The sequence below is a fragment of the Pelecanus crispus genome, chromosome 1 (assembly GCF_030463565.1).
Source record: "Pelecanus crispus isolate bPelCri1 chromosome 1, bPelCri1.pri, whole genome shotgun sequence".
NCBI lineage: Eukaryota > Metazoa > Chordata > Aves > Pelecaniformes > Pelecanidae > Pelecanus > Pelecanus crispus.
The window spans coordinates 23,340,736-23,360,735 of record NC_134643.1 but is presented as its reverse complement, the minus strand read 5'-3'; the positions used below and the strand labels follow the sequence as shown (position 1 = coordinate 23,360,735).

Sequence of the window (20,000 nt, the reverse complement as noted above, 5' to 3'; positions counted from 1 at the left end):
GGTGGAAAACAAAAAATATTATCCTTATATCTACTCAGTTTCCCATGTTGCAACTCTGTTCATTGCCTCTCATCCTATTACTGGGCTCCCTTGAGAAGAGTCTGCCCCCACCTTCTCTACGCTCTCCCAGTAGCTGCTGTGGACAGCAAGGCATTTCCCCAGAAACCTAGTTCCCTCCGCCTCTCCTACGCACACCACACATAGTCCGTGCTACTAATGGTTGGACTGGATGATCTTAAAGGTCTTTTCCAACCTAAATGATTCTATGATTCTACTCTGCCCAGAACCAGTTTTGGCTACACCACCACCAAGGCTCAGAACAAGTATGCACCACTGCTCATCTGGCTGCCAGTGCAAACACTTCTCTCCTTCAAACCCACATTTCTCCCGTCTCCGCCCTCTCCCCACCCTCCACCATCAACACCAGCAAGGAAAAGGCACAAGCTTTGCTCAAGGAAGCCGTAAACAACCACCCAATCTGTTAAAATACCTGATGCAACGTTAACAAGGAACTGGGTTTGGTTTAAAGCCAAGTGTGGGGCTACGTAAACCCCTTGGCTCTGCCGGTACGTAGCTATGGAGTAAGTGGAGAGCCATCCTCACCAATGAATTGCTGCCCGAGCCTCTGGGCCCTCACAGCTCAAAGGGAAGTCCCCCGTACTCAGGCCACAGGAGTACGAGGAGGCCCTAAATGCTGCAGAGCCAATTTGCAGACTGCTAGATCCTGATATGCTATTTCCTCATGTGCAGCGGGGCCACGTGCCAGGGCATCCATCTCATCCGATGTGCTCTATACAAGATGTTTTCCACTCAGAAGAGTCCCATTCTCTATGACATCACTGAGATCTTTGAAAAAAAATTATCTGCATAAACTACTCAATCCAGTTTAAATAAACAAAATGCATCTTCACATTCTACCCAAAGGCCTATTTCTGTGAGCAGAGTTTAAAATCACATCCTGTATCTGTTGACATCAGGTGGTGCGTTTTATTCTTCCCGACATCACTGGAATTAAAGAGATGTCAGCATATAGGTCTTATCGCCAAGTAACTAAGAGGGAGGTTTCTCTTTGAAAAAGGCGAGGGTCCTTACCTTGCTCCAAGCATACTACCAAAATCGCTGGTGAAGCAGGACATGGTTGGTACCTGTGATAATTCAGTCCTCAGAAAACACTGCAAAACCACTATGACCTGGCCATCTGATGTTAACACAGAGCAAATACTTGTAAAGAAATGAAGTCTGCTGAACAGTATGGTTAACAGCAAAACTCGGGAAACAGGCATGAACAAGAGTATTAAAATTGCATTTTTTATTTTTTATTAAAAGAACTAAAGAAAGCCATAGCACTTGTTTGGGGAAAAAAAACAAACAAAAAACTCCTCAGACCCCCCAAAACATTCCAAACTGACAGCTGACAGTAAAACATTTGGCAATTGTAGGTTTACAAGCTCATGAAGCAGAGTTATGGTGAAATCTTATGAAGTCATGAGAGGAGTCCCACTACCACGTGAGACTATCCAGAGCCCTGTCTCCAAGAGCTTCTCTTTTCAGTTTTGTAATCTGGGTACCACTTGCTTTGTGCAAGGGTAGTTCCGGCTGTACAGCCACAGACTAAGTCTAATCAAGTGTTTCCACAAAAAGCTGTTGATGTGAAGAGTCACCAAGTCATTTTGAGCTGAAGTCCATGGCTTTTATACAAGCAGACTATTTGACCAGTAAGAAGTACTATTTTCAGGTTTACCTATTGCAAATACAAGCTGTAAAAATCAAGCAGCAATTTATGATTCAAGTATTTAGACTCCCAAATGTTATAAGCTGTATTCCCTTCTCTCTGAAGAACTGAGCTAAGAGAAGAAGTTCTTACCTGGACAAAATTTGGTCTAATTGTCCTGAACAACCTCCTGCTTCCACACTGCTCCAGGAACGAGAACAGAAGAAACTCACCATCTATCATCAGAGCTGAAACTACTGTTTGTCTTTCGAAATGAGGGTGCTAGAACAGCACAAGCATTCCACTTGGCTTTTCATCATCACTTCTCCAAATGCAAGGCATGGATATTACCGCGCGCACTGAGAAACAGAGCAGTTGAAAGTCAGCGCAGGCAGACTATGTGAATACCCTTCTTGGTATTTCTACCAGTGGGTGAACATACTGCACCTGTTAAATGTAACCTGAGTGGCACACCCGAGCAGCCACACCAAGGGTCTCCATGCACCATTTCAAGCTTTCTAGACCTCTTGCACTTGATCTGTACGCAAGCAAAGAATGTATTTAGCAGGAAATGACACCACATTTGCATTCCTCACCACAACATTGTTTCCCTTTTTAAGGATAAAATTGCTAGCAATTTCAAAGTATCTCTAACTTCCTGATTTTGGTGTTACAGGTGCAAAATAATTTGTATCTTTAAATGCAAAACAATTTGGTAGTTCAAGTTCTATGTCCAAACACACATCCTCCTTCTCCATACCGTTAAAAAGACTTGATCCCTTAGGTATGGTGTAAAATCATTACTTTTTAGACCATTTTTAAGACAAAAGCTTGGGCAGAACTCCTCCAAAACACTGTTCCCATTTGCCTCCCAAAAGGGAAGATACAAATCAAGAAACAAAATCAGCACAGTTATGTGGATCAGCTTGGAGCAACTTCCCCCCAACACCCCCCAGTTACTCCCTTCTGGACCAGGCAGAGCACAGGAGACCACTGGTTCTGCAAATTTGTCGGGGGTGTTTGAAGTGTCTTTCAAATTGCCAGCACACTTCCCTTCCCCGTCCCTCCCCTGGGGCAGTCCTTTTCACCCAGCACTGACTTTCTGTTAAAGTTTCCATTAAACGGTTTGGTTCCAGTACCCGCCACGTTCAAAGGAAGGATAATCCCCGATGACAGTCTGAAACTCCTACACAAATGAGTTATCTCTAGAAGACGACCAGCTGTACCGGCTAGCATTACTTGTTGCCCACTTCTTCAAGGTGCTTCCTCTTTCAACACCATTCTTCTTCTAGGTAAATACACCTTCAAAGTTTGTCCTTTTCTGCAAGGACTCCAGAACGTCACAGAAAGTGCTGCGTCTGTCAGATTCTAGTTTGTCACAAATCATTATTTGGCATCAGTTTCTCCAGTTCGAAGGCAAGACAGAATGATGTTTACATTCAAAGCATCACCTATTTACTGTGGCAGCAAGAAGGACAAATTGTTTATTAGTACAGATGGATAAGCAGTAGCCCAACTGTTCCCCCTGTTTTTTATAGCTCGTATTTTGAGGAAGACTTAAAAGAGCACAATTCAGCCTGAGCTAATACCAAGCTTGCGCAGGAGTGGAGGAAGAATTTACTAGAATATGCTTAAACTCACAGTGTAAGACGGTGGTCTCTTTGGAAAAGAGAAACCTTTGCATTAAACCAAACTTTTCCCAAGATTTCAGGTATCTGAACCAGTAATAGAGTCCTTTAGAAAGAAATTTAGAAAGCTAAGTAATAACTAACTAAGGAACAACTTTTTTTTTTTTTTCCCCCCCCTGATGTGGCAATAATGGCAACCAAGTTCCCCCTGAAACCTCAACTGAAACACTATCAATAAGTAACTTGAAAGCAAGTCCTCCTCCCGTCTCCTCTATAATCTTTTACACAAGCTCAAGTAGCGTGTTCCTGAATGGCAACTTTCAGTGTAAAGATTTTCAAAGAGCATGGAAGCAAACTAAGTGGTACAAGCCCAGAGTGGGAATGGAAGATTCCCACTGACCAGTGTGAACGAACAGGTACCCCACCTGCACGCTTCTCAAACAAGGAGACTCTGTTAAGAGCACACAAACAAACAGTGAACCTGGATTTGAGTAGTTCAAGGTTCATGCTAATTTGGCTAGCTGACCTTGCCCGAGTCGACTGGCTTACAAACTGCACCCACGATTTTAGTAAATATTTACACATATTGTATGCAAACATGCTGAACCTGAAGAAACTTTACCACCATGATTTTCAAGTGCAAATACAGTCTCCCTTAATTCTGCTCTTATTGTATTAAAAAAACCCAACCAAACAAAAACAAAGCCACATTCAATTATTCCCCCCAAACCCTAGCCTGCACGAATTCTCTAAAAATAGATAAATATCGATCTGAAGGTTCACAAGAAATGAACTACTTAATTAAATGAAACATAGCTTAAAACAAGCAACACTGAATCTATTCCTCCATTAAAGAGGACTAAAAGTCCCTGCATAGAGAAAGCAGTAAGTAAATGTTAGAAGTACTATTAGTTAAGACATCAGACAAAAACAGATCAGATTCCTGACTTGCTATTTTTGTCTTCACATAACAACAACTCCATTTGGATGTTCGAAATTCAGCCTGCCTCAACATAAAATATTGCTTTCTACTTGCAATGCGCTATGAATAAAGGAAAGACTTTCAGTCTCAATATTTAAGTTACTGACGTATACGGACTGTTGGTTGTCATTGGTTTGTTCCAATGATCCACGATTGCTTCAAATTAAGCACAGCTGAAGACGGTCGCAGATGCATCCAAATGTAGGGTTGTTTCAATAACTTAATAGCACTTTGATGTTTGCCTTGCTGAATTCTTCACTGCTGAAGGAGGATTCAGTTCACAGCAAAAAATAAAACAAGGCAGTTATGAAGATCATGTAACGCAGAGCTCCGAAGCCCACAGCGGAGGTTTACTGCAGTATGGTAGTCTGCTTCTGGTCTCTTGAGCACAAGCAGCTGCTGTAGCAGTTGCCCCCTCCTCTTCTGCATCTTCCTGTACCTCCCTGAAGCCTTCTGCTTCTTGGAATGGATTCTCCAAGAGTTTCAGGACGTTTCTTACCTAGACAGAAAACGTAACGTGGTTATGAGAATTTAGAAAGTAAAAGCAAAATGATGTAGAGAAGAACCTCACACCAAATAATGATCGAGTATACTGTATTTAATACATAAACTCCAGACAAGCCGAATATGAAATAGATGAACAGTATGCATATCAAATAGGCTGAAAACTGTAAAATCATAACTGGCTCAGTTTGTCTCTGTATAGAACTGAAGCACAAGTAATTTGAAACATAAGTCTCAAATGCAAGTTCTTATGTCCTTTCTCAAAATAAATTCATTTTCCCGTGTTCTGCATGTACCAATCCACATGCTGAACTCCACAGGTGAAAGCCCTAAGTTTTAAAAGATAACACTTAGCACAGCAAGGAACCAGTATAAATTAATCCCCAACTGCCTCCCAAGGTAAACACCATTCTGAAGACAGTAAAAGCAGGGGTAAGCATCTTGTCCTGGGATCAGCCTACAAAAGCTGGTGGAGTTCAGATGCAGATTTTCAATTCCTTCCTTTGTTCTACAGTCATTAAAACAACAGCTCCCTCAAAAATCATACAGACCTTCTGAACAGTAAATTCCCAATCCCCTTACTGCCTGAGATGGCAGGATAAATCTCACCTAGCATAATGTCAGTCATCAACAGCACCACTACACATCCACGCAAACCTAGAGAGACGTTAAGTAGCCATAGCGTACCTCTGAGAAATCCCCGTTTTCAGCTGCTTCTATGGCATTCTGGGCAATATAATTTCTCAAGATATATTTTGGGTTGTTTGAATTCATGACCTTCACACGATGAGCATTCCAGGCATCAGCATCACTAACATTTTCTATTTCTTTTTGCAAACGCACTCTGAAATTAAGCAAGTGAAAGCAACTGGTTCAGTTCAAGAATCACACGTAAAAGTTGACCCGTTTCCTTGCCTTGAGATCCTTAGTTTGCAGCTCTTAATAAACATTACATCGCCTACAATCCTCTCAGTTTATAAAATCCAGCACAACAACAGATTACAAAACACTTCATTACAAACAGCATTACAGACCCTGACGAGGCTTGAGGAAGTGGCACACCTTGCATATTCCCCGAAAAGTCAGACTGCAACACTGCTGCACGGTCTGTTCTGCATTGCTCTGCAAAAACCTTCACATTCAGAACTTGGCTTAAGTATTTCTGCGCTTGTTTATCGGTTAAAGCTTTTGATGTTCTGACGAAAGTAAAGGGATACAACACAGCTGAGGCAGTCTGATCTACCCATTAGCAGGAATACTTGCTAAAACTCTCAGCCCCACCAGAGAACAAGATCACAGGCAGCCAGGTGAGGAAAGGAGTCCTGACCTAATCCATGCAGCAGAAACAACTAAGGGGGAGGCGTTTATAGACAATCTCCTGCTAGCACTGAGTTTTTAGAATTTGAAGTTATGCCTGTTAGAATAGTCTGGACTTCTTTTTTTCTGGCCATGACTTCTTTTACAGCTACCCTTTGATTAAGAATACTTCTACTTGCTTTCTATATTAATACATAGATTTTACACTTTTCTTTTTCCGAAAGAAAAAGGAAAAAATGCTTAGAGATCGGTCAACTGTAGTTAGTGAGCACTTAATAGCTCACAACTAAAATCAGTCTCTGCTAGAATCACATCAACATTCTTGAAGCACTTTTAACACTAGATTTCATGCGAGGCGATTTCTGTAACCCCCACCCCTCCCCAAAAGCTAGTAAACAAAATACACAGATGCCCATGAACTTGCACAGCAACACAGATCTTGGAGTAGTTAATATTCTGAGCTGCACGCCCCCCCTCATCCCTCCCAACCTACATACTTTGAGACAGGGTGTCTTTCCTGCGAGAGGCACACTGTTTTCAAAATGTAGTGCAAATATACTGCTCTGAACACTGAGAAACCTTACCGGTATTTCTCCAGCCATTCCTTCCAGTGCCTTTTGTTTCTGCTGAGTAAATCAGCTGCCGTTAACTGCTGCAGTTTAGAGAATTGCTCGATGCGTTCTAATTCTTTATTTATATTAGCTTTTGTTCCAATTAATGCAAAGAGCTGAGGATTAGACTGAGCCAACATTAGCATCATTGACAGCTGCCTGGGAACAAAGAGGAACATGCCCATTAGATATTAAACTTCAGCTGCCTGTCAAGAACCATCTTTTTGCAACCATAAAGTAGATATGAAAACATTCACAGTAACCTATGATTTCACTAGAGAGGTTAAATAACAGTACTTTATAATCAACAGAACAAATTTGTAGTAAGTTATGCCAATTTTACTGTTCCTTTCCCCTTCTTCAGTGTGTTTAATTCACATTCCTGTGGTACATAAAGTGCAGACAGTAGATTTTCAGAATTACCAATTGGGTTTAGATGCACAATTCTCATCAAAACACTCTTGATACTTTGAAAGGAATTCAGAATAAGGAATCTCATCTTACTTAGGTATCAAGATAATACAGAATCCATAGGGTTTGTTTTGATTTTTTTTTTTTAATTTCTTTTCGTAACATTAATACTGTGACAGCATGCAGAATAAGGATCTAACACTTACTAATCTTACCAGTACTAAGAAAAACCCAAATCATATGGGGAAAGATACCTCATTTAAGTCATATGAGACAACAGTTTGTCTGGGGTTTTTTTAGCTAGCCAGTCTAAATCACAGAATGAGAACTGCTTTGTGGTAATAAATTCCTAACAGCATCCAGGCTGTTTTGCTGCAAGTTTGACTAGGAGTGTATCTTTTTACATTTGACTGTGTTAGCTGATACTGTACAATAGCTTCACCTTATTTTTGATACCATGCCAGCTAACTTTTGTTTTTCCTGGATTAATAACTGCATGACAGCAAAAATTAAAATAAAAAAAACCCCAGAGTGTAAGTTGCAGTATATCAAAATACATTATTTTTATTTCCTTCTATGAATGCATTTATAAACAAAGCAGAAAAGAAACATTATTTCCTGGCCTCAAAACACACAACTCACTATATCAGATTATATTTTCCTACTTCTAATAAGCAGAGATATCCTAGGTGCTTTGATTTTGAGTTTATATAAAGTACTATCCAAATCTGATTTATGCATCTGATGTGCCTAGCTCTACAATATCCAAGTCGTGTGATAAAAATCAGTTAATTACTCACTTTAACACAGTACTATGCCCTTCCAAAGCTTTACATCCACATAATGATGATTTATAGCTACTTTTCACATTCCTCTAAGCCTGAAAGTAATGTTTAAAAAAAATAGTCTCATCTGTCACTTGAGCTATCTTCATATTGTATATCTGTTTACAACTCCAAATTAGATGAAACCTGGAACTTAATTCAATAAGCAGTATCCACCACCTTAATTTAGTTCCCTTTCATTTTAGCGTATCATCACTAAAACTTAAATAATCAGCAATATCTCCAAGATGATAAACGACTACAGCCAACCACCTTGGCATAACACCAAACTTGTTCATACAAGTTTCACACCAGTCCATCTTCTCAACTCCCTGCTTTCCACAAGTTAACTGTGATATCAACACATAGAAAAAGCTGAAGAATTTTGTAGATTCATTACCTTCATGGAACACTTATTAATCGGGGGGGAAATGAGGGGATAACCCTACCCAAAATTCATGGGTCACACTCATTCCCTGTTTTCCACGGCTCCAAAAAGTGAAAAACTGCTGCAATCATTGTTATAAGCAGCAGTTGAACAAAACTTACTATTTTTCCATGCTCAGAGCAGCTGGGCTGCAGAACATAACCCATCAAATGGGACATGGACAGCACCACACAGTTTTCAGAGCCTAAAGTGTGCATTTAGGTTATATTTAGCCCAGAACATGGTGATTATTTGCTGACAGTACATTGGCAGAACATGGTAAATCCATTTCTTCTATAAAATATTTCTGTATCACTTCACTGGCACTCTTATTGCCTTACTCAGCAGAGACAGTGGAGGGGGGAAAAAAACCCAAACCCAAAAACCAAACCAAAACCCCAAACAAAAGCTCAGACAACTTTAGCCCAAGAGCTAACTGCTGCAAGTCACTGCTGAGCATTCACCAGTCACAAAATACACAAGAATTTGCACTGCTGTGGATCATGATGTGTCTACTTAACAGTGAAATTTCCAAATTTAGTCAAACATTACACATCATGCAGAGTTCATTATGGTTATGATGAAACTAAAAGCACAGGCCAAAAGCATTTAAAGAAGAGTATTACCTTGGATCCATCTGTGGTTTGAAAGCAACTTTCAGTTCTTCCACAGAAGCACACTGACTTGTAAGCTTTTCTAAGAAATCTTCCAGTTTTGAAGGATCAGAGTCTACTGAGAATGAACTCAGCAAGTAGAAAATATTTGTGAAGTCTCCACCTGAAAAAGTGAATTCTATTAGCAATGCAACTAATAAATCAGCAGGAAAACAAGTCCCATACCTCCTTCCTTACACACCCCCCCCCCAGCAGTACAGGTCACCACTGAGGCAGCAAATAAACTGCTCCCCTCAGCGAGGGTGCAAATGTGAGATGGGGGAGCCCTGTATAAGGCAACAACTGCCCCACAGTTCACAAGAAGGTAATTATTTTTCAGTTTTTTTTCTTCTCTCAGATGACAAGGTACTTGTGCAAGGCTGCTTTCTTGTAAAGTCAAGACAAAAACAACATTTTGTTTTGACTGTGAGATACTGATGGGCTATTAAATAGTAACCAGCTGTGTCCCTCACCAACCTGTGAGATGCATGGTTTCAAGGAGTTCAGACACCAGCTTGCTATCTTCTTCTAATTCCAGCTGGATTAGGCCTAATTTCTTCCTCATCTTCTGTAAATAATGTTTCTCAAATTCTGCATCATATTCCTCTTCCAGGATGAGTTCACTTATTTCCAAGGGCAGCTCTGGAACCAAAGCTTCAGCAAGCTTCCCCAGGTTCCACTTGCAAATCTCTGGCTGCTTGTTGTAAGCATAGCGCCCTGTATTATCAGAACCATTGCAAATGTGCTCAGGGTCATATCTACAAATGAAGAAATAGTTAGCATTCTTCTAGTTATCTGGACACCAATAGCATGAGAAATATTATTTTCATTATTTTAGTCTCCTCTAGAAAACTAAAAACTTCAAAAGGGAACATTCCTTGATTCTTTTCCCAAAGTTACCTCATCAGGTATTTTCCTGCCCTCTCAAACACCGAGAAACCCCCCAGGCTACAAGAACAGTCTAACAGTTAGAGATGTTGTGAATACAGTTAAAAAGGAGTTGAAAAGAATAATTACAGGACAACTAGAACTAACTTGATCTACTTTGCCATAAAGAGGGTTCATAAATCTACTTTAGAGTTAAAATATTAAAGCAATTGCGAACATCAGGATTGTTCTACATAGCAAATAGGTATGCACATTTCAAATAATTATGCCACACTGACCTGTCCATAAATCCAAAAGGGCCATAGTCAATGGTTAGTCCAACTATGCTCATGTTGTCTGTATTCAGCACGCCATGGCAAAACCCAACACACTGCCATTCAGCAACCAATCTTGCTGTCCGTTTCGTTATCTAAAAAAGAATTTCCAATACATTCATGTATTTCCAAGCATTTCATAGTCTGAACTGATGCTTCTACGGCTCTGATGGAAGCAGATTCTGGCAGTATGCCATACATGCAAATATCTTAAGGACATCTTGCTCTCTCCTGTTAGTAACTGCCCTGTTTCTCAGTCTCCCATTTCTGTTTGCCTCCTCTCCTTCCATGCTTGACTTGCAGGTCAACTGGACAGCTTTAAAACATACTGGAGACAGAACCTTGAATTAAGGTAAACTGTTTGACACCAGACTTGCGTGCTATTCTAGTCATTATACAATTATATTCTTTTGCTTACTATTAATTTTAAAGACCCTTTAACTGCAGGCAGGAGAAAACACAAGCAAAGCCTAAGAAATAAAATTAACTATACGCAACAAAACCCAATGTAAAATTAGTCTTTTGGTTTACCTGGTACGTAGGAGGGATTTACAGGAAGATAAGTGGTTTAGAGAAAAAGTTATTCCCTGCTAACAAGTTTTAGCACTGATAAGCACTTCCCTCAATTTGCTGAGAGTGAAAAAAAGCTACAAGGTTAAGTAAAAATATTCCAAGAATGTAAATTTTATTTAAATGCAATTCTTCACTGAATGCATGCTACACCAGAGTTTTTCCATTGCTTAACTGAGAGTTATTGTTGTGGAATCCTTGACTGCAATCACTGTTTGTGCCCCATTCTTTAAATAAAGAGTGTAATATTTTAAAATAGTTCTAGTTATTTAATTAAATTAGCCCACCTGTCAACTACAACTAGATATGACCTATGAAATCTAAAATTCAGGAAGCTAACCTGGCTTTTAAATAAACCTAGGTATTTCTAAATACTTTACCGAATTACTGTCAATAAAAACGTTGTGTAGCCATTAGCTAAAACTTTTAAATCAAACTATTTTCATGGCTAAAATCACTTGTCTTCCCAAATAGCTATCAATGTACAGAAATGTAACGCAAATATTCTCTCCAGGCTGCAGTGTAAGTGTATTTTATTAAGGTTTAAAAAATGATCTAGTTAACAGAGGAATTGTTAGTTTTATGCCCCTGTCTTCAAACCCCAAATTTCTCCATTTTCCTTTTTTTAAACATGTGCAGTCAGGTCAGGAAGAAAAATTAGAAACATCTTGCGCTGGGATAGTCTGACAGGTAGTAAAAACCACAAATGGTGCTTGGAACAGTAGCTTTCAGTTCACCTTGAGATCCCATGCTTCTGCTTTTTACAATATTCTCACGTCAGGTACTTTACCCAGTTTTCCTGAACGCTGCTTCACGGGGCAGTCGGCAGCCAGCTACATGTGTCCAAAACTGATTACTGGCATGCCACAAACCAGTAAGGGAGACACACCCAGTACGATGGCTCTCTGCCAGGAAGAGGGCAAAACTTCAAAATACAAAAATCCTGGCCACCTGGGGTTGGGATGAAAGCACGCCAGCAAGTACGGCGATTCATGACTGCTTAGATGTCTTTGTATGAATGCATCACACACTGCCAGTGTTCTGGTAAAAAAGAAATCCTGCTAATGAGAACACCTGAAAGTAATTAAAGGTTGGGTGCCACTCAAAGATGGGCATATTGATAAGAAAGAGATGACTTTGCGCTCATTTTGACCTTTATTCTTTTTGGCCATGTTTTTCTACTGCTAGCCATACTAGAAAACAAGTGTGGTGTTATCTATAAATAAGAGCACTATCTCAAGGACGTGCTCATTTAAATTTAAACACCACCTACAAATTATTTGAGAAGTACAGATAATGGCGTTTGCTTTCTAGACAGTGCTGCCAAATGCAATCACTTATACTTTTTTCCTCCATTTCTTCCACAGTGCAAAAAGAAAGATAAAACACGTTAGAGTTGAGCTGACAGCACTTCCCCACTATTAAAAAAGATGGACATATTTGTCAAATTAGGTAAAGGACTGGGGTGCTTTTTGGGTGGAGAAAGGTATGGGAAGTCTCCACTAAGGAGGAGAGAAAACACAAAGAGGCAATGCTAGCACAGGCATGGAGCGCAAACAGGCAGGAGAAGCACAACAAAATAAAAAACAGAGATGGGGGCAATAACGAAAGGCTGCCAGGATGGGGGGAGGAAACCAGTAGTAACTGGGCCAGGAAAAGCAGCCAAAAGCAGGAAGAGGCAGGACTGGGCACACACACATGCCTGCAGAGATCCCCAAGTCCCATGACTTTTCTGCCATCAGAAAGCATGCCATCAACTGCAGAGCTGGACGCGCACATAGTGGGTGACAAGCCACAGTCCTCCTCCTCGACTCCAATCGTTCAAACGCAAAGGGCCTGCCCAGTGAAGTTAAACTCTTCAGCACCCAGCGGTGGACCCAGCCACAGCTTGCTTTTGAAGAACTAATGCAAGTATGCACAGGTTGTATTAAAGCAAAAGCAAAAAAAAAAACAACCCCAAACAAACAAACAAGAAAATCCACCACCCCCCAAAAAAACCAAACACCACCAAAAAAAAACCCCAAAGAAAAAACCAAAACACCCCTACAAATTCAAAACCCACCTTATTTAGAGAATGTCTGACTTTAAGCCTGCTTTCTGACCTCTTAATGGTCTGTTATGAACATGCATCATGTTGCAGCCATTCCCTCAGTCCCTACCACATAATTTCAGATTTCAAAGCACCACAACTGCTTTTAGTGAAGTGTATTAGACTGTGGTATTTCTTAATTATTCTGTTTACTGGCTAGTTATAACATTCTTATTTGGGTTGTAACATTACTTGACCTTCAGGTGACCAAATTGGAGCCTTTACTATAGTTCTGCAGTAATCACAGAATGCTTTGGGTTGGAAGGGACCTTTAGAGGTCATCCAGCCCAACCCCCCTGCAGTGAGCAGGGACAGCTTTAACCAGATCAGGGTGCTCAGAGCCCCGTCCAACCTCACCTTGGATGTTGCCAGGGATGGGGCCTCCACCACCTCTCTGGGCAACCTGTGCCAGTGCTTCACCACCCTCATTGTAAAAAACTTCTTTCTTATGTCTAGTCTAAACCTATTCTTCTTTAGTTTAAATCCGTTATTCCTTGTCCTGTCACAACAGGCCTTGCAAAAAAGATTCTCCCCATCCTTCCTGTAGGCCCCCTTTAAGTACTGAAAGGCCGCAATAAGGTCTCCTCGCAGCCTTCTCTTCTCCAGGCTGAACAACCCCAACTCCCTCAGCCTGGCCTCATAGGAGAGGTGCTCCAGCCCTCGGATCATTTTGGTGGCCCTCCTCTGGACCCGCTCCAGCAGGTCCATGTCCTTCTTGTGCTGAGGGCCCCAGAGCTGGACGCAGTGCTCCAGGTGAGGTCTCACCAGAGCAGAGCAGAGGGGCAGAATCCCCTCCCTCGACCTGCTGGCCACGCTGCTTTTGATGCAGCCCAGGATACGGTTGGCTTTCTGGGCTGCGAGCGCACATTGCCGGCTCATGTCCAGCTTTTCATCCACCAGTGCCCCCAAGTCCTTCTCCGCAGGGCTGCTCTCCCTTCCGCAAGGGTAGCATCACTATATACTAATCACTAAAACACAGAGAGAAGCATCTTACTCCCTTACCCCAAATTCTTTCTTTGCTCACTGAGACAAAGGATATAGTAATAGAAATTCAATGTCAAGAACAGCAATACAATATCAACAGCAAGACAAAAGTGATATTCAGGAGATAAAGTGCAGATACCAATTAATTTAGCTATGTTTTACTTCAAAGAGAAATATAGCAATTCTACATTTACTAATGCTATAGTTCCGATATTTATTATGGATCTCCAGTAATTGTTAAGGTCTAAATTTATACAGTAATTGAAAACGGGTTCAAAACAGGTCTCGGAAATCACCCAGCCTTTCCTCTGGGCTGCCCCAGAATGACCTGATACTACACCACATCTAAGACAGATTTATCTCACCTGACCCTACCATTCTCAAACGGAGGTTCTGCAACTTCCTCAGGCAAGCCCTTGCAGTGCTTGACAGCCTTTAAACATTCCAATTCTAAAGCCTGAAGTTAGTGATTTGCAGTCAACATTCCTGTTTGTAATTTGGAAAGTGAGAGACAGGAAGTGACTCGATGTTCTCAGTGTTTTACAAGACGATGCCTTGCAAGTGATGTCTCGGTACCGTCAACTCATCATCCGACAGCCACGGCCAGAATCCCCCCTCACAGTCTAAGACACTCTCAGCAAATGGAGACAAGTCTTGGGAAGCTCTCCCAGAGCAGAGAAATCATGATTTACTATTAAAAAGGTTAAACCACTTTCATTGGTTTGATCAATATCAACATTGCTTTCATTGATAAGCAGTTCTATTAAGAGGGTTTTCTTCAAAGAAAATAGTTCAGGCAATCGGATGATACAAGCTATTAACCGACTCCAGTCATCTGTGCTTGCAGATGAAGTTCCTGAAGGTGACCGCTACAGATTGATGAAGAGAATCTGATCTTTCTTACCTCTTTGAAGAAAGCAGCATTCCTCTGGATACTGTTGTCTGAATAAGCCTCCTGGATTTCTGGATAGAAAGTGCTGATCACGTAATCTAGCATCTGTATTCGAATATCGTTTCGGTTAACACTGGGACCCTTGCGTCCTGTGTATTCATCGGTAGGTTTAAAAATTTCGAAAGAACCAAATCTGTTTTAAAATAATAAAAACACGTTTTAGCATTATCTGATACTATTAACTTAATTTGATATTACATGTAGTAAAAACATTTACTGATGTTGCAATAAAACCACATTAGCTCTTGAGTTTAACACCAATCCTTCAACTGACTGAGAGAAAAGACCCGCAAGATTCCTACACTGAACCTAGCGAGGCTCAGTGACTCAACGCAAGGAAGCGCATACATCCACGTGTAACTAAACTGACAGATCAAGACCTAGCCAGTACTGAAGACCAGCTTGTTAAATTTTCTTATGACCATTTCTACAGAAAAATTCTTATCCTGAATAAATATGCAGGAATAGGACTTATTTAAAATACTAGACTGTACATCAAGCATGTAAGATAGGTTTTTCCACATATATATGTACACACACAGAGGCATGCACACATATATACACACACATATACATACATATTCCTTATGCCTCACCTTCCTCTAATATTCTATTACCTTACAAGAAGCCATGCAACTTCCTGAAACTCTGAATGTTTTGTGTCGGAGCAGGAACCTCGTACACTTCTCAAGCAGGGAAAGTACACCCAACCTTTGGCAGTACTACATTAGAATAGCTTTGGAATGAAGGGTAGAGCTATAATCCACCACTACTACCAACATCAAAAAAAGCTTGTATTCTCTGCAGGCATAAACATAAACATCTCTTCTGAGGTCTGCAGAACTTAGTTCTTTTTTCTGCCAGGCTAGCATCCTTAGTGTTTATCTGTCTGTGTGCAAAGACACCAGCTCATCACATCCACTGGACAAGACGAGCGGCTTCCTACAGCCTAGCAAAAGCGTTCCAAGCCTCCAGCACAGGAAACATGCAAATGGCCCTGTTCTGGAAATACATGTAAAATGGTATTTTAAGACTGCTGTGCTTGGTTTTAGAAGAATAAAACAACCCAACAAAACAGGTGTCTACCTTAGAAATGTAGAAGCTATCCTCAGAACGACTGTACACCTTTCACTTTTTGGATTCCCATCATAAAATATGTCACGGACAACTTTCGAGTCAGATGTCACACATGTTCCAGCCCTCGTTGTTGGTATTCCTAGGTGAAACATGGCCTCGCTGCACAGGAACTCCCGTATGCTGGACCGCAGGACCTTCCGACCATCAGCTTGTCTGCAACAAGAAGACAGACCGTTTTCAGGCTGTAAAGGCAGGAATTCCCGTCTCCCCCGTGACGTGCTCTGTCCACATTCACACAACAAAGTAGTGGCAGATCTGAAACAAAAACTGGACCTTCAAACTCTGTTAGATGGACACAACACACTTGCAATGAAGACCACACGTAACAGAAGAAAATAAACCTTCCAGTTACACATATCCCTTCTAATCATTAACTGCTGCTTTTATTGATGCAATAGAGTATTTCAAAAAATTAATAAAATAGCTATACTTGTCCAAAATTTTTTAGATAAGTCACTGGTTTCCTCTCAATAAAATGGCTACTGTTATGCCTCTTGAAAAATAGTATTATTTTGGATCTTTCTGAGTAAGTAATCTAGAAATGGGGTGTTTAATACAGGCACGCATGGCAGTTGCATTAAAAAAACCCAAAACTGAACAGACAGCAAATAGCAACCTAGCTCATTTACTAGATACCAAGTAAACGGAACAGGCACGGGTGGTTCTCAGCCCACACTCCCAGCACTTCAGAAGCCCTGGGCAAGCAGCAGAGCCACCCAGGGCGGACCTACAACGCTACCACCGTATTTGGGATTTTTACTGCAACTTCCTTAACCTTCACAGACCTGAAGATGGCCTTCAGAGCACTGCATGTATGGAACTAGGGTGTTCCCGAGCCTGTGCACAGCTGGAACAGAAAACATAGGAAATGCAAGTGGGAAAAATGACTTGAAAGAGTTAAAGCAGTGCAGGCTAAACTGACTAATGAAGGTATCCATCCCTTGCAGGGATGGGGTCAGTATGCCATTTTTAGGGCTTTTCCAGCATTCCCTCCCTTCAGCCAGGAAGGATGGAGGAGAGGCGCAGCAGGCAGAAGGCCCAGCAGCACAAACGAACCAAACACCCGCATTTTAAACACCATTTGCGTGGGCCACAGGACAACACGGCAGCAAGCGCTCAGGTGGCTGTCACACACCGCTGTCCCCACTTTCCTCACCATCTGCACCCTCCTAAAGGGGGAAAAAACGTCAGAGGGGGATAACCAGGGATGGAAGTAATGTACCGGCTGAAGGAGATGCAATTACATTCTTATTTTCCAGAGGAAAATTTTGCCACCTTCTGGTTTAGCATTAAGCATTACGCTTGCTGCAGCGAAGATTTAAAAAAAAAACAAAAAACAAACAAAACAGAACACCACACGAGGGCTTAAGCGACGAGCTCTGCCTCGGGGCGCGATCCTGGCACAAAACCAGCTGGAAAAGGCCCCGGGAATGCCAGCAGCGGGCAGGGGCGCCCGGCCCCGGCCTGCCCCGCACAGCGAGCTCGCCACGCAGGGGCGGCTCCCGCGGGGGCAGCGCGGCGCCGCTCCTCCGACACCGGGCTCGCCCGGGCTGCGCCGCCCGCTCCCCCCCGGGCCGGGCCGGGCCGGGCACCCCGCGGGGCCTTACCGGGAGAAGGGGGTGAGGCCGGCGCCCTTGAGCTGGATCTCCCAGCGCTCGCCCCGCGGGCCCAGCACCTCGCCCAGGTACATGGCGGCGCCGTCGCCCAGCTGCCCGGCGAAGCTGCCGAACTGGTGCCCGCAGTAGCAGTGCGCCGCCGGCTCCGAGCCCGCCAGCAGCCGGTTGCCGCTGAAGTACAGCGCCGCCTCGGCCTCGGCCTCCGCCGCCTCCCGCTCGGCCGCCGGCGCCTCCAGCCCCAGCAGCGCCAGCGCCGGCAGCGACATGGCCACCAGCCGCGGGTTCTGCAGCGGGCTGGGCCGCACCCGCGAGAAGCAGGCGCCGGGCACGGCCCGCGGCCCGCCGTCCTCCGAGGCGTCCACCGGCAGCGAGCGCAGCGCCAGGTTGTCGAAGCGCAGCGCGCCCAGCCAGCCCCCGCCGCCCGCCTGCGCGCCGCCCTCGGGGCCGCCCGGCCGCGCCGGGGGAGCGGCGGGCTGCTGCATGGCAGCGCCCAGGGAGCCGGGGCGCACCGCGACCGGGCCCGGGCCCGCCGCCGCCGGCAGCAGCAGCAGCGGGAAACGGCGGCCGCTGCGCAGCGCCGCGGCCATCCGCCCGCGGGGGGCGGGGCGAGGGGCGGGGGGCGGGGCCGGGGCGGGGGGCGGCGCACGGCCGGGCCGCCGGCGGCGGCGGGAGCGGGGCAGGGCGGGGGGGGATACAAAAGCCCAACCCGCGGCGCGGCGGCCTCAGTCCGCCCGGAGCCCGGAGGCGCCGCGAGGGGCGGCCGGCAGGAGCTGCCAGCAGGTCGCGGGGGGTGCGGTGTCCCGGTCCTGTCCCGCCGGTGTCCCATCGTCCTGGTCCTGTCGCTGGTCCCGGGGTCCTGTTCGTCCCGGTCCTGTTCGTCCCGTCGTCCCGGTCCTGTTCCGGGGTCCCGTCGTCCCGGGGTCCCGTCGTCCCGGGGTCCCGTCGTCCCGGGGTCCCGTCGTCCCGGTCCCGTCGTCCCGGTCCCGTCCCGGGGTCCCGTCGTGTCGGTCCCGTCGTCCCGGTCCTGTCCCGGGGTCCCGTCGTCGGTCCCGTCGTGTCGGTCCCGTCGTCCCGGTCCTGTCCCGGGGTCCCGTCGTCGGTCCCGTCGTGTCGGTCCCGTCGTCGGTCCCGTCGCCCCGCCCGTTAGCCCGCGGCCGGTCCGTTTGCCTCGGCTGCGCCTTGGGCGCCGGATCTGACGAGGGAGAGCCCCGGGGGCGAGCCCGAGGCGACCCCGGCCCAGCGCCCGGCCGCGCTGGCTGGCGTTAGGATGTCCTGGCTAACGAGGGCAGGGAAGGCGAAGGAGAAGGAGGAGCCGGAGAGCTCTGCGAGCCAGGAGGAGCGGGGCCCGCTGGTACAGGCCATGCTGGAGCACGGGGGAGACCCGTGGGACTGTAAGGTGCTTGGGCAGGACCCCACCCTGAAAGCTGCGGAAAGGCAGTGGCTGAACTACGTCTCCGTCTACCATCCCAAGGGCGAGAAGAAGTGCTCGGCCCTGCAGTGGCTGTTGTTCGACCTGGCCCGGGTCTTGCAGGCGGCGGCGGAGGAGAAGGAGCGGTGTATCCAGAACCTGCAAAACAGTCTGCAGGTGGCTCGCAACGAAATCCTGGCGCTGCGGTGCGATAGCTCGCTGCTGAGCGAGCAGGCCGAGCAGCTGCGCAAGCTGCGGGAAGAGCTGAGGGCTGAGGCGGCCGAGAACGCCCGGCTGAGAAGGAAGGTGCAGTGCTTGGGCACCCTGCTGTCGCTGGGGAAGGGTTTCGATCGGAGGAAGGTGGCGGCGCTCAGTAAGGCGGACTGGGACCCGGAGGTGTGGGACGGGCACAGCTGGAGTTTGGAGGCGCAGGAAGAGTCGCTGGTGCCGGGGGTGGGTGCCGCGGGCACTAGGAAAGTGAAGCCGACGGAGGGAGAAAGAGGGCAGGGAGCGGGGGATGTGTCCAGGAAAGAGAAGGTTTGGAGGAAACAGAAAGAGGGATGGCCCGTGTGGGTAAACCGAATTTGGACCTTGGAGCAGTGCACTCCCTTCACGCACGAGGCGGCGAAGCGGGTGGTGACCGCCATCGGGCTGCCGTGGCCCAAGGTGGGGGCGATTATCAGAGCCCTGCCTGCCGATGAGGCGCTGGGGGGGGAGATCTTAAGGCTGGTGATCAGAAATTTGGGAGAGTACGAGCCTCTCAAAGATAACATGGAGGGGGCGCCTTGGAGAGATGTCCAGGAGGCGTCAGCCTACCTGTGTGGGAATGTCGTACTCCGAGCGTTAAAGCAAAGGGAGAAACCGGTGACCCCCGACTTTGACATCTTTGGGGTGAACGTGGAGCAGGGGGACGTGGGGGTGCTGGCCTGCCGTGCTCCTGAGCTGCACAAGGGGTTTTTCATCAGCCTGGGGTC

General features: G+C 45.3%; 1 protein-coding gene across 3 annotated transcripts; it reads right to left on the bottom strand.

The window, feature by feature from the left end:
• Nucleotides 1–1,357: 1,357 nt before the first annotated feature.
• Nucleotides 1,358–18,205, bottom strand: SELENOO (selenoprotein O). Of its 3 annotated transcripts, none has more exons than XR_012831187.1 (10): nt 17,610–18,205; nt 15,952–16,155; nt 14,818–14,998; nt 10,235–10,365; nt 9,546–9,826; nt 9,042–9,192; nt 6,727–6,912; nt 5,513–5,669; nt 4,041–4,820; nt 1,358–1,376 (listed from the first exon to the last, which is right to left on the bottom strand). XR_012831187.1 is itself a non-coding variant. In XM_075713691.1 (10 exons), exons 1-10 carry the CDS (start codon nt 18,203–18,205, stop codon nt 4,626–4,628), a joined length of 2,037 nt encoding a protein of 678 aa, XP_075569806.1. In that variant the 3' UTR covers nt 3,691–4,625. The 3 variants fall into 3 exon arrangements, 2 of the variants coding, with proteins under 2 accessions (XP_075569806.1, XP_075569795.1); XM_075713691.1 differs by lacking the exon at nt 1,358–1,376 and having other exon boundaries at nt 3,691–4,820; nt 17,610–18,043; nt 18,089–18,205; XM_075713680.1 differs by lacking the exon at nt 1,358–1,376 and having other exon boundaries at nt 3,691–4,820.
• Nucleotides 18,206–20,000: the final 1,795 nt, after the last annotated feature.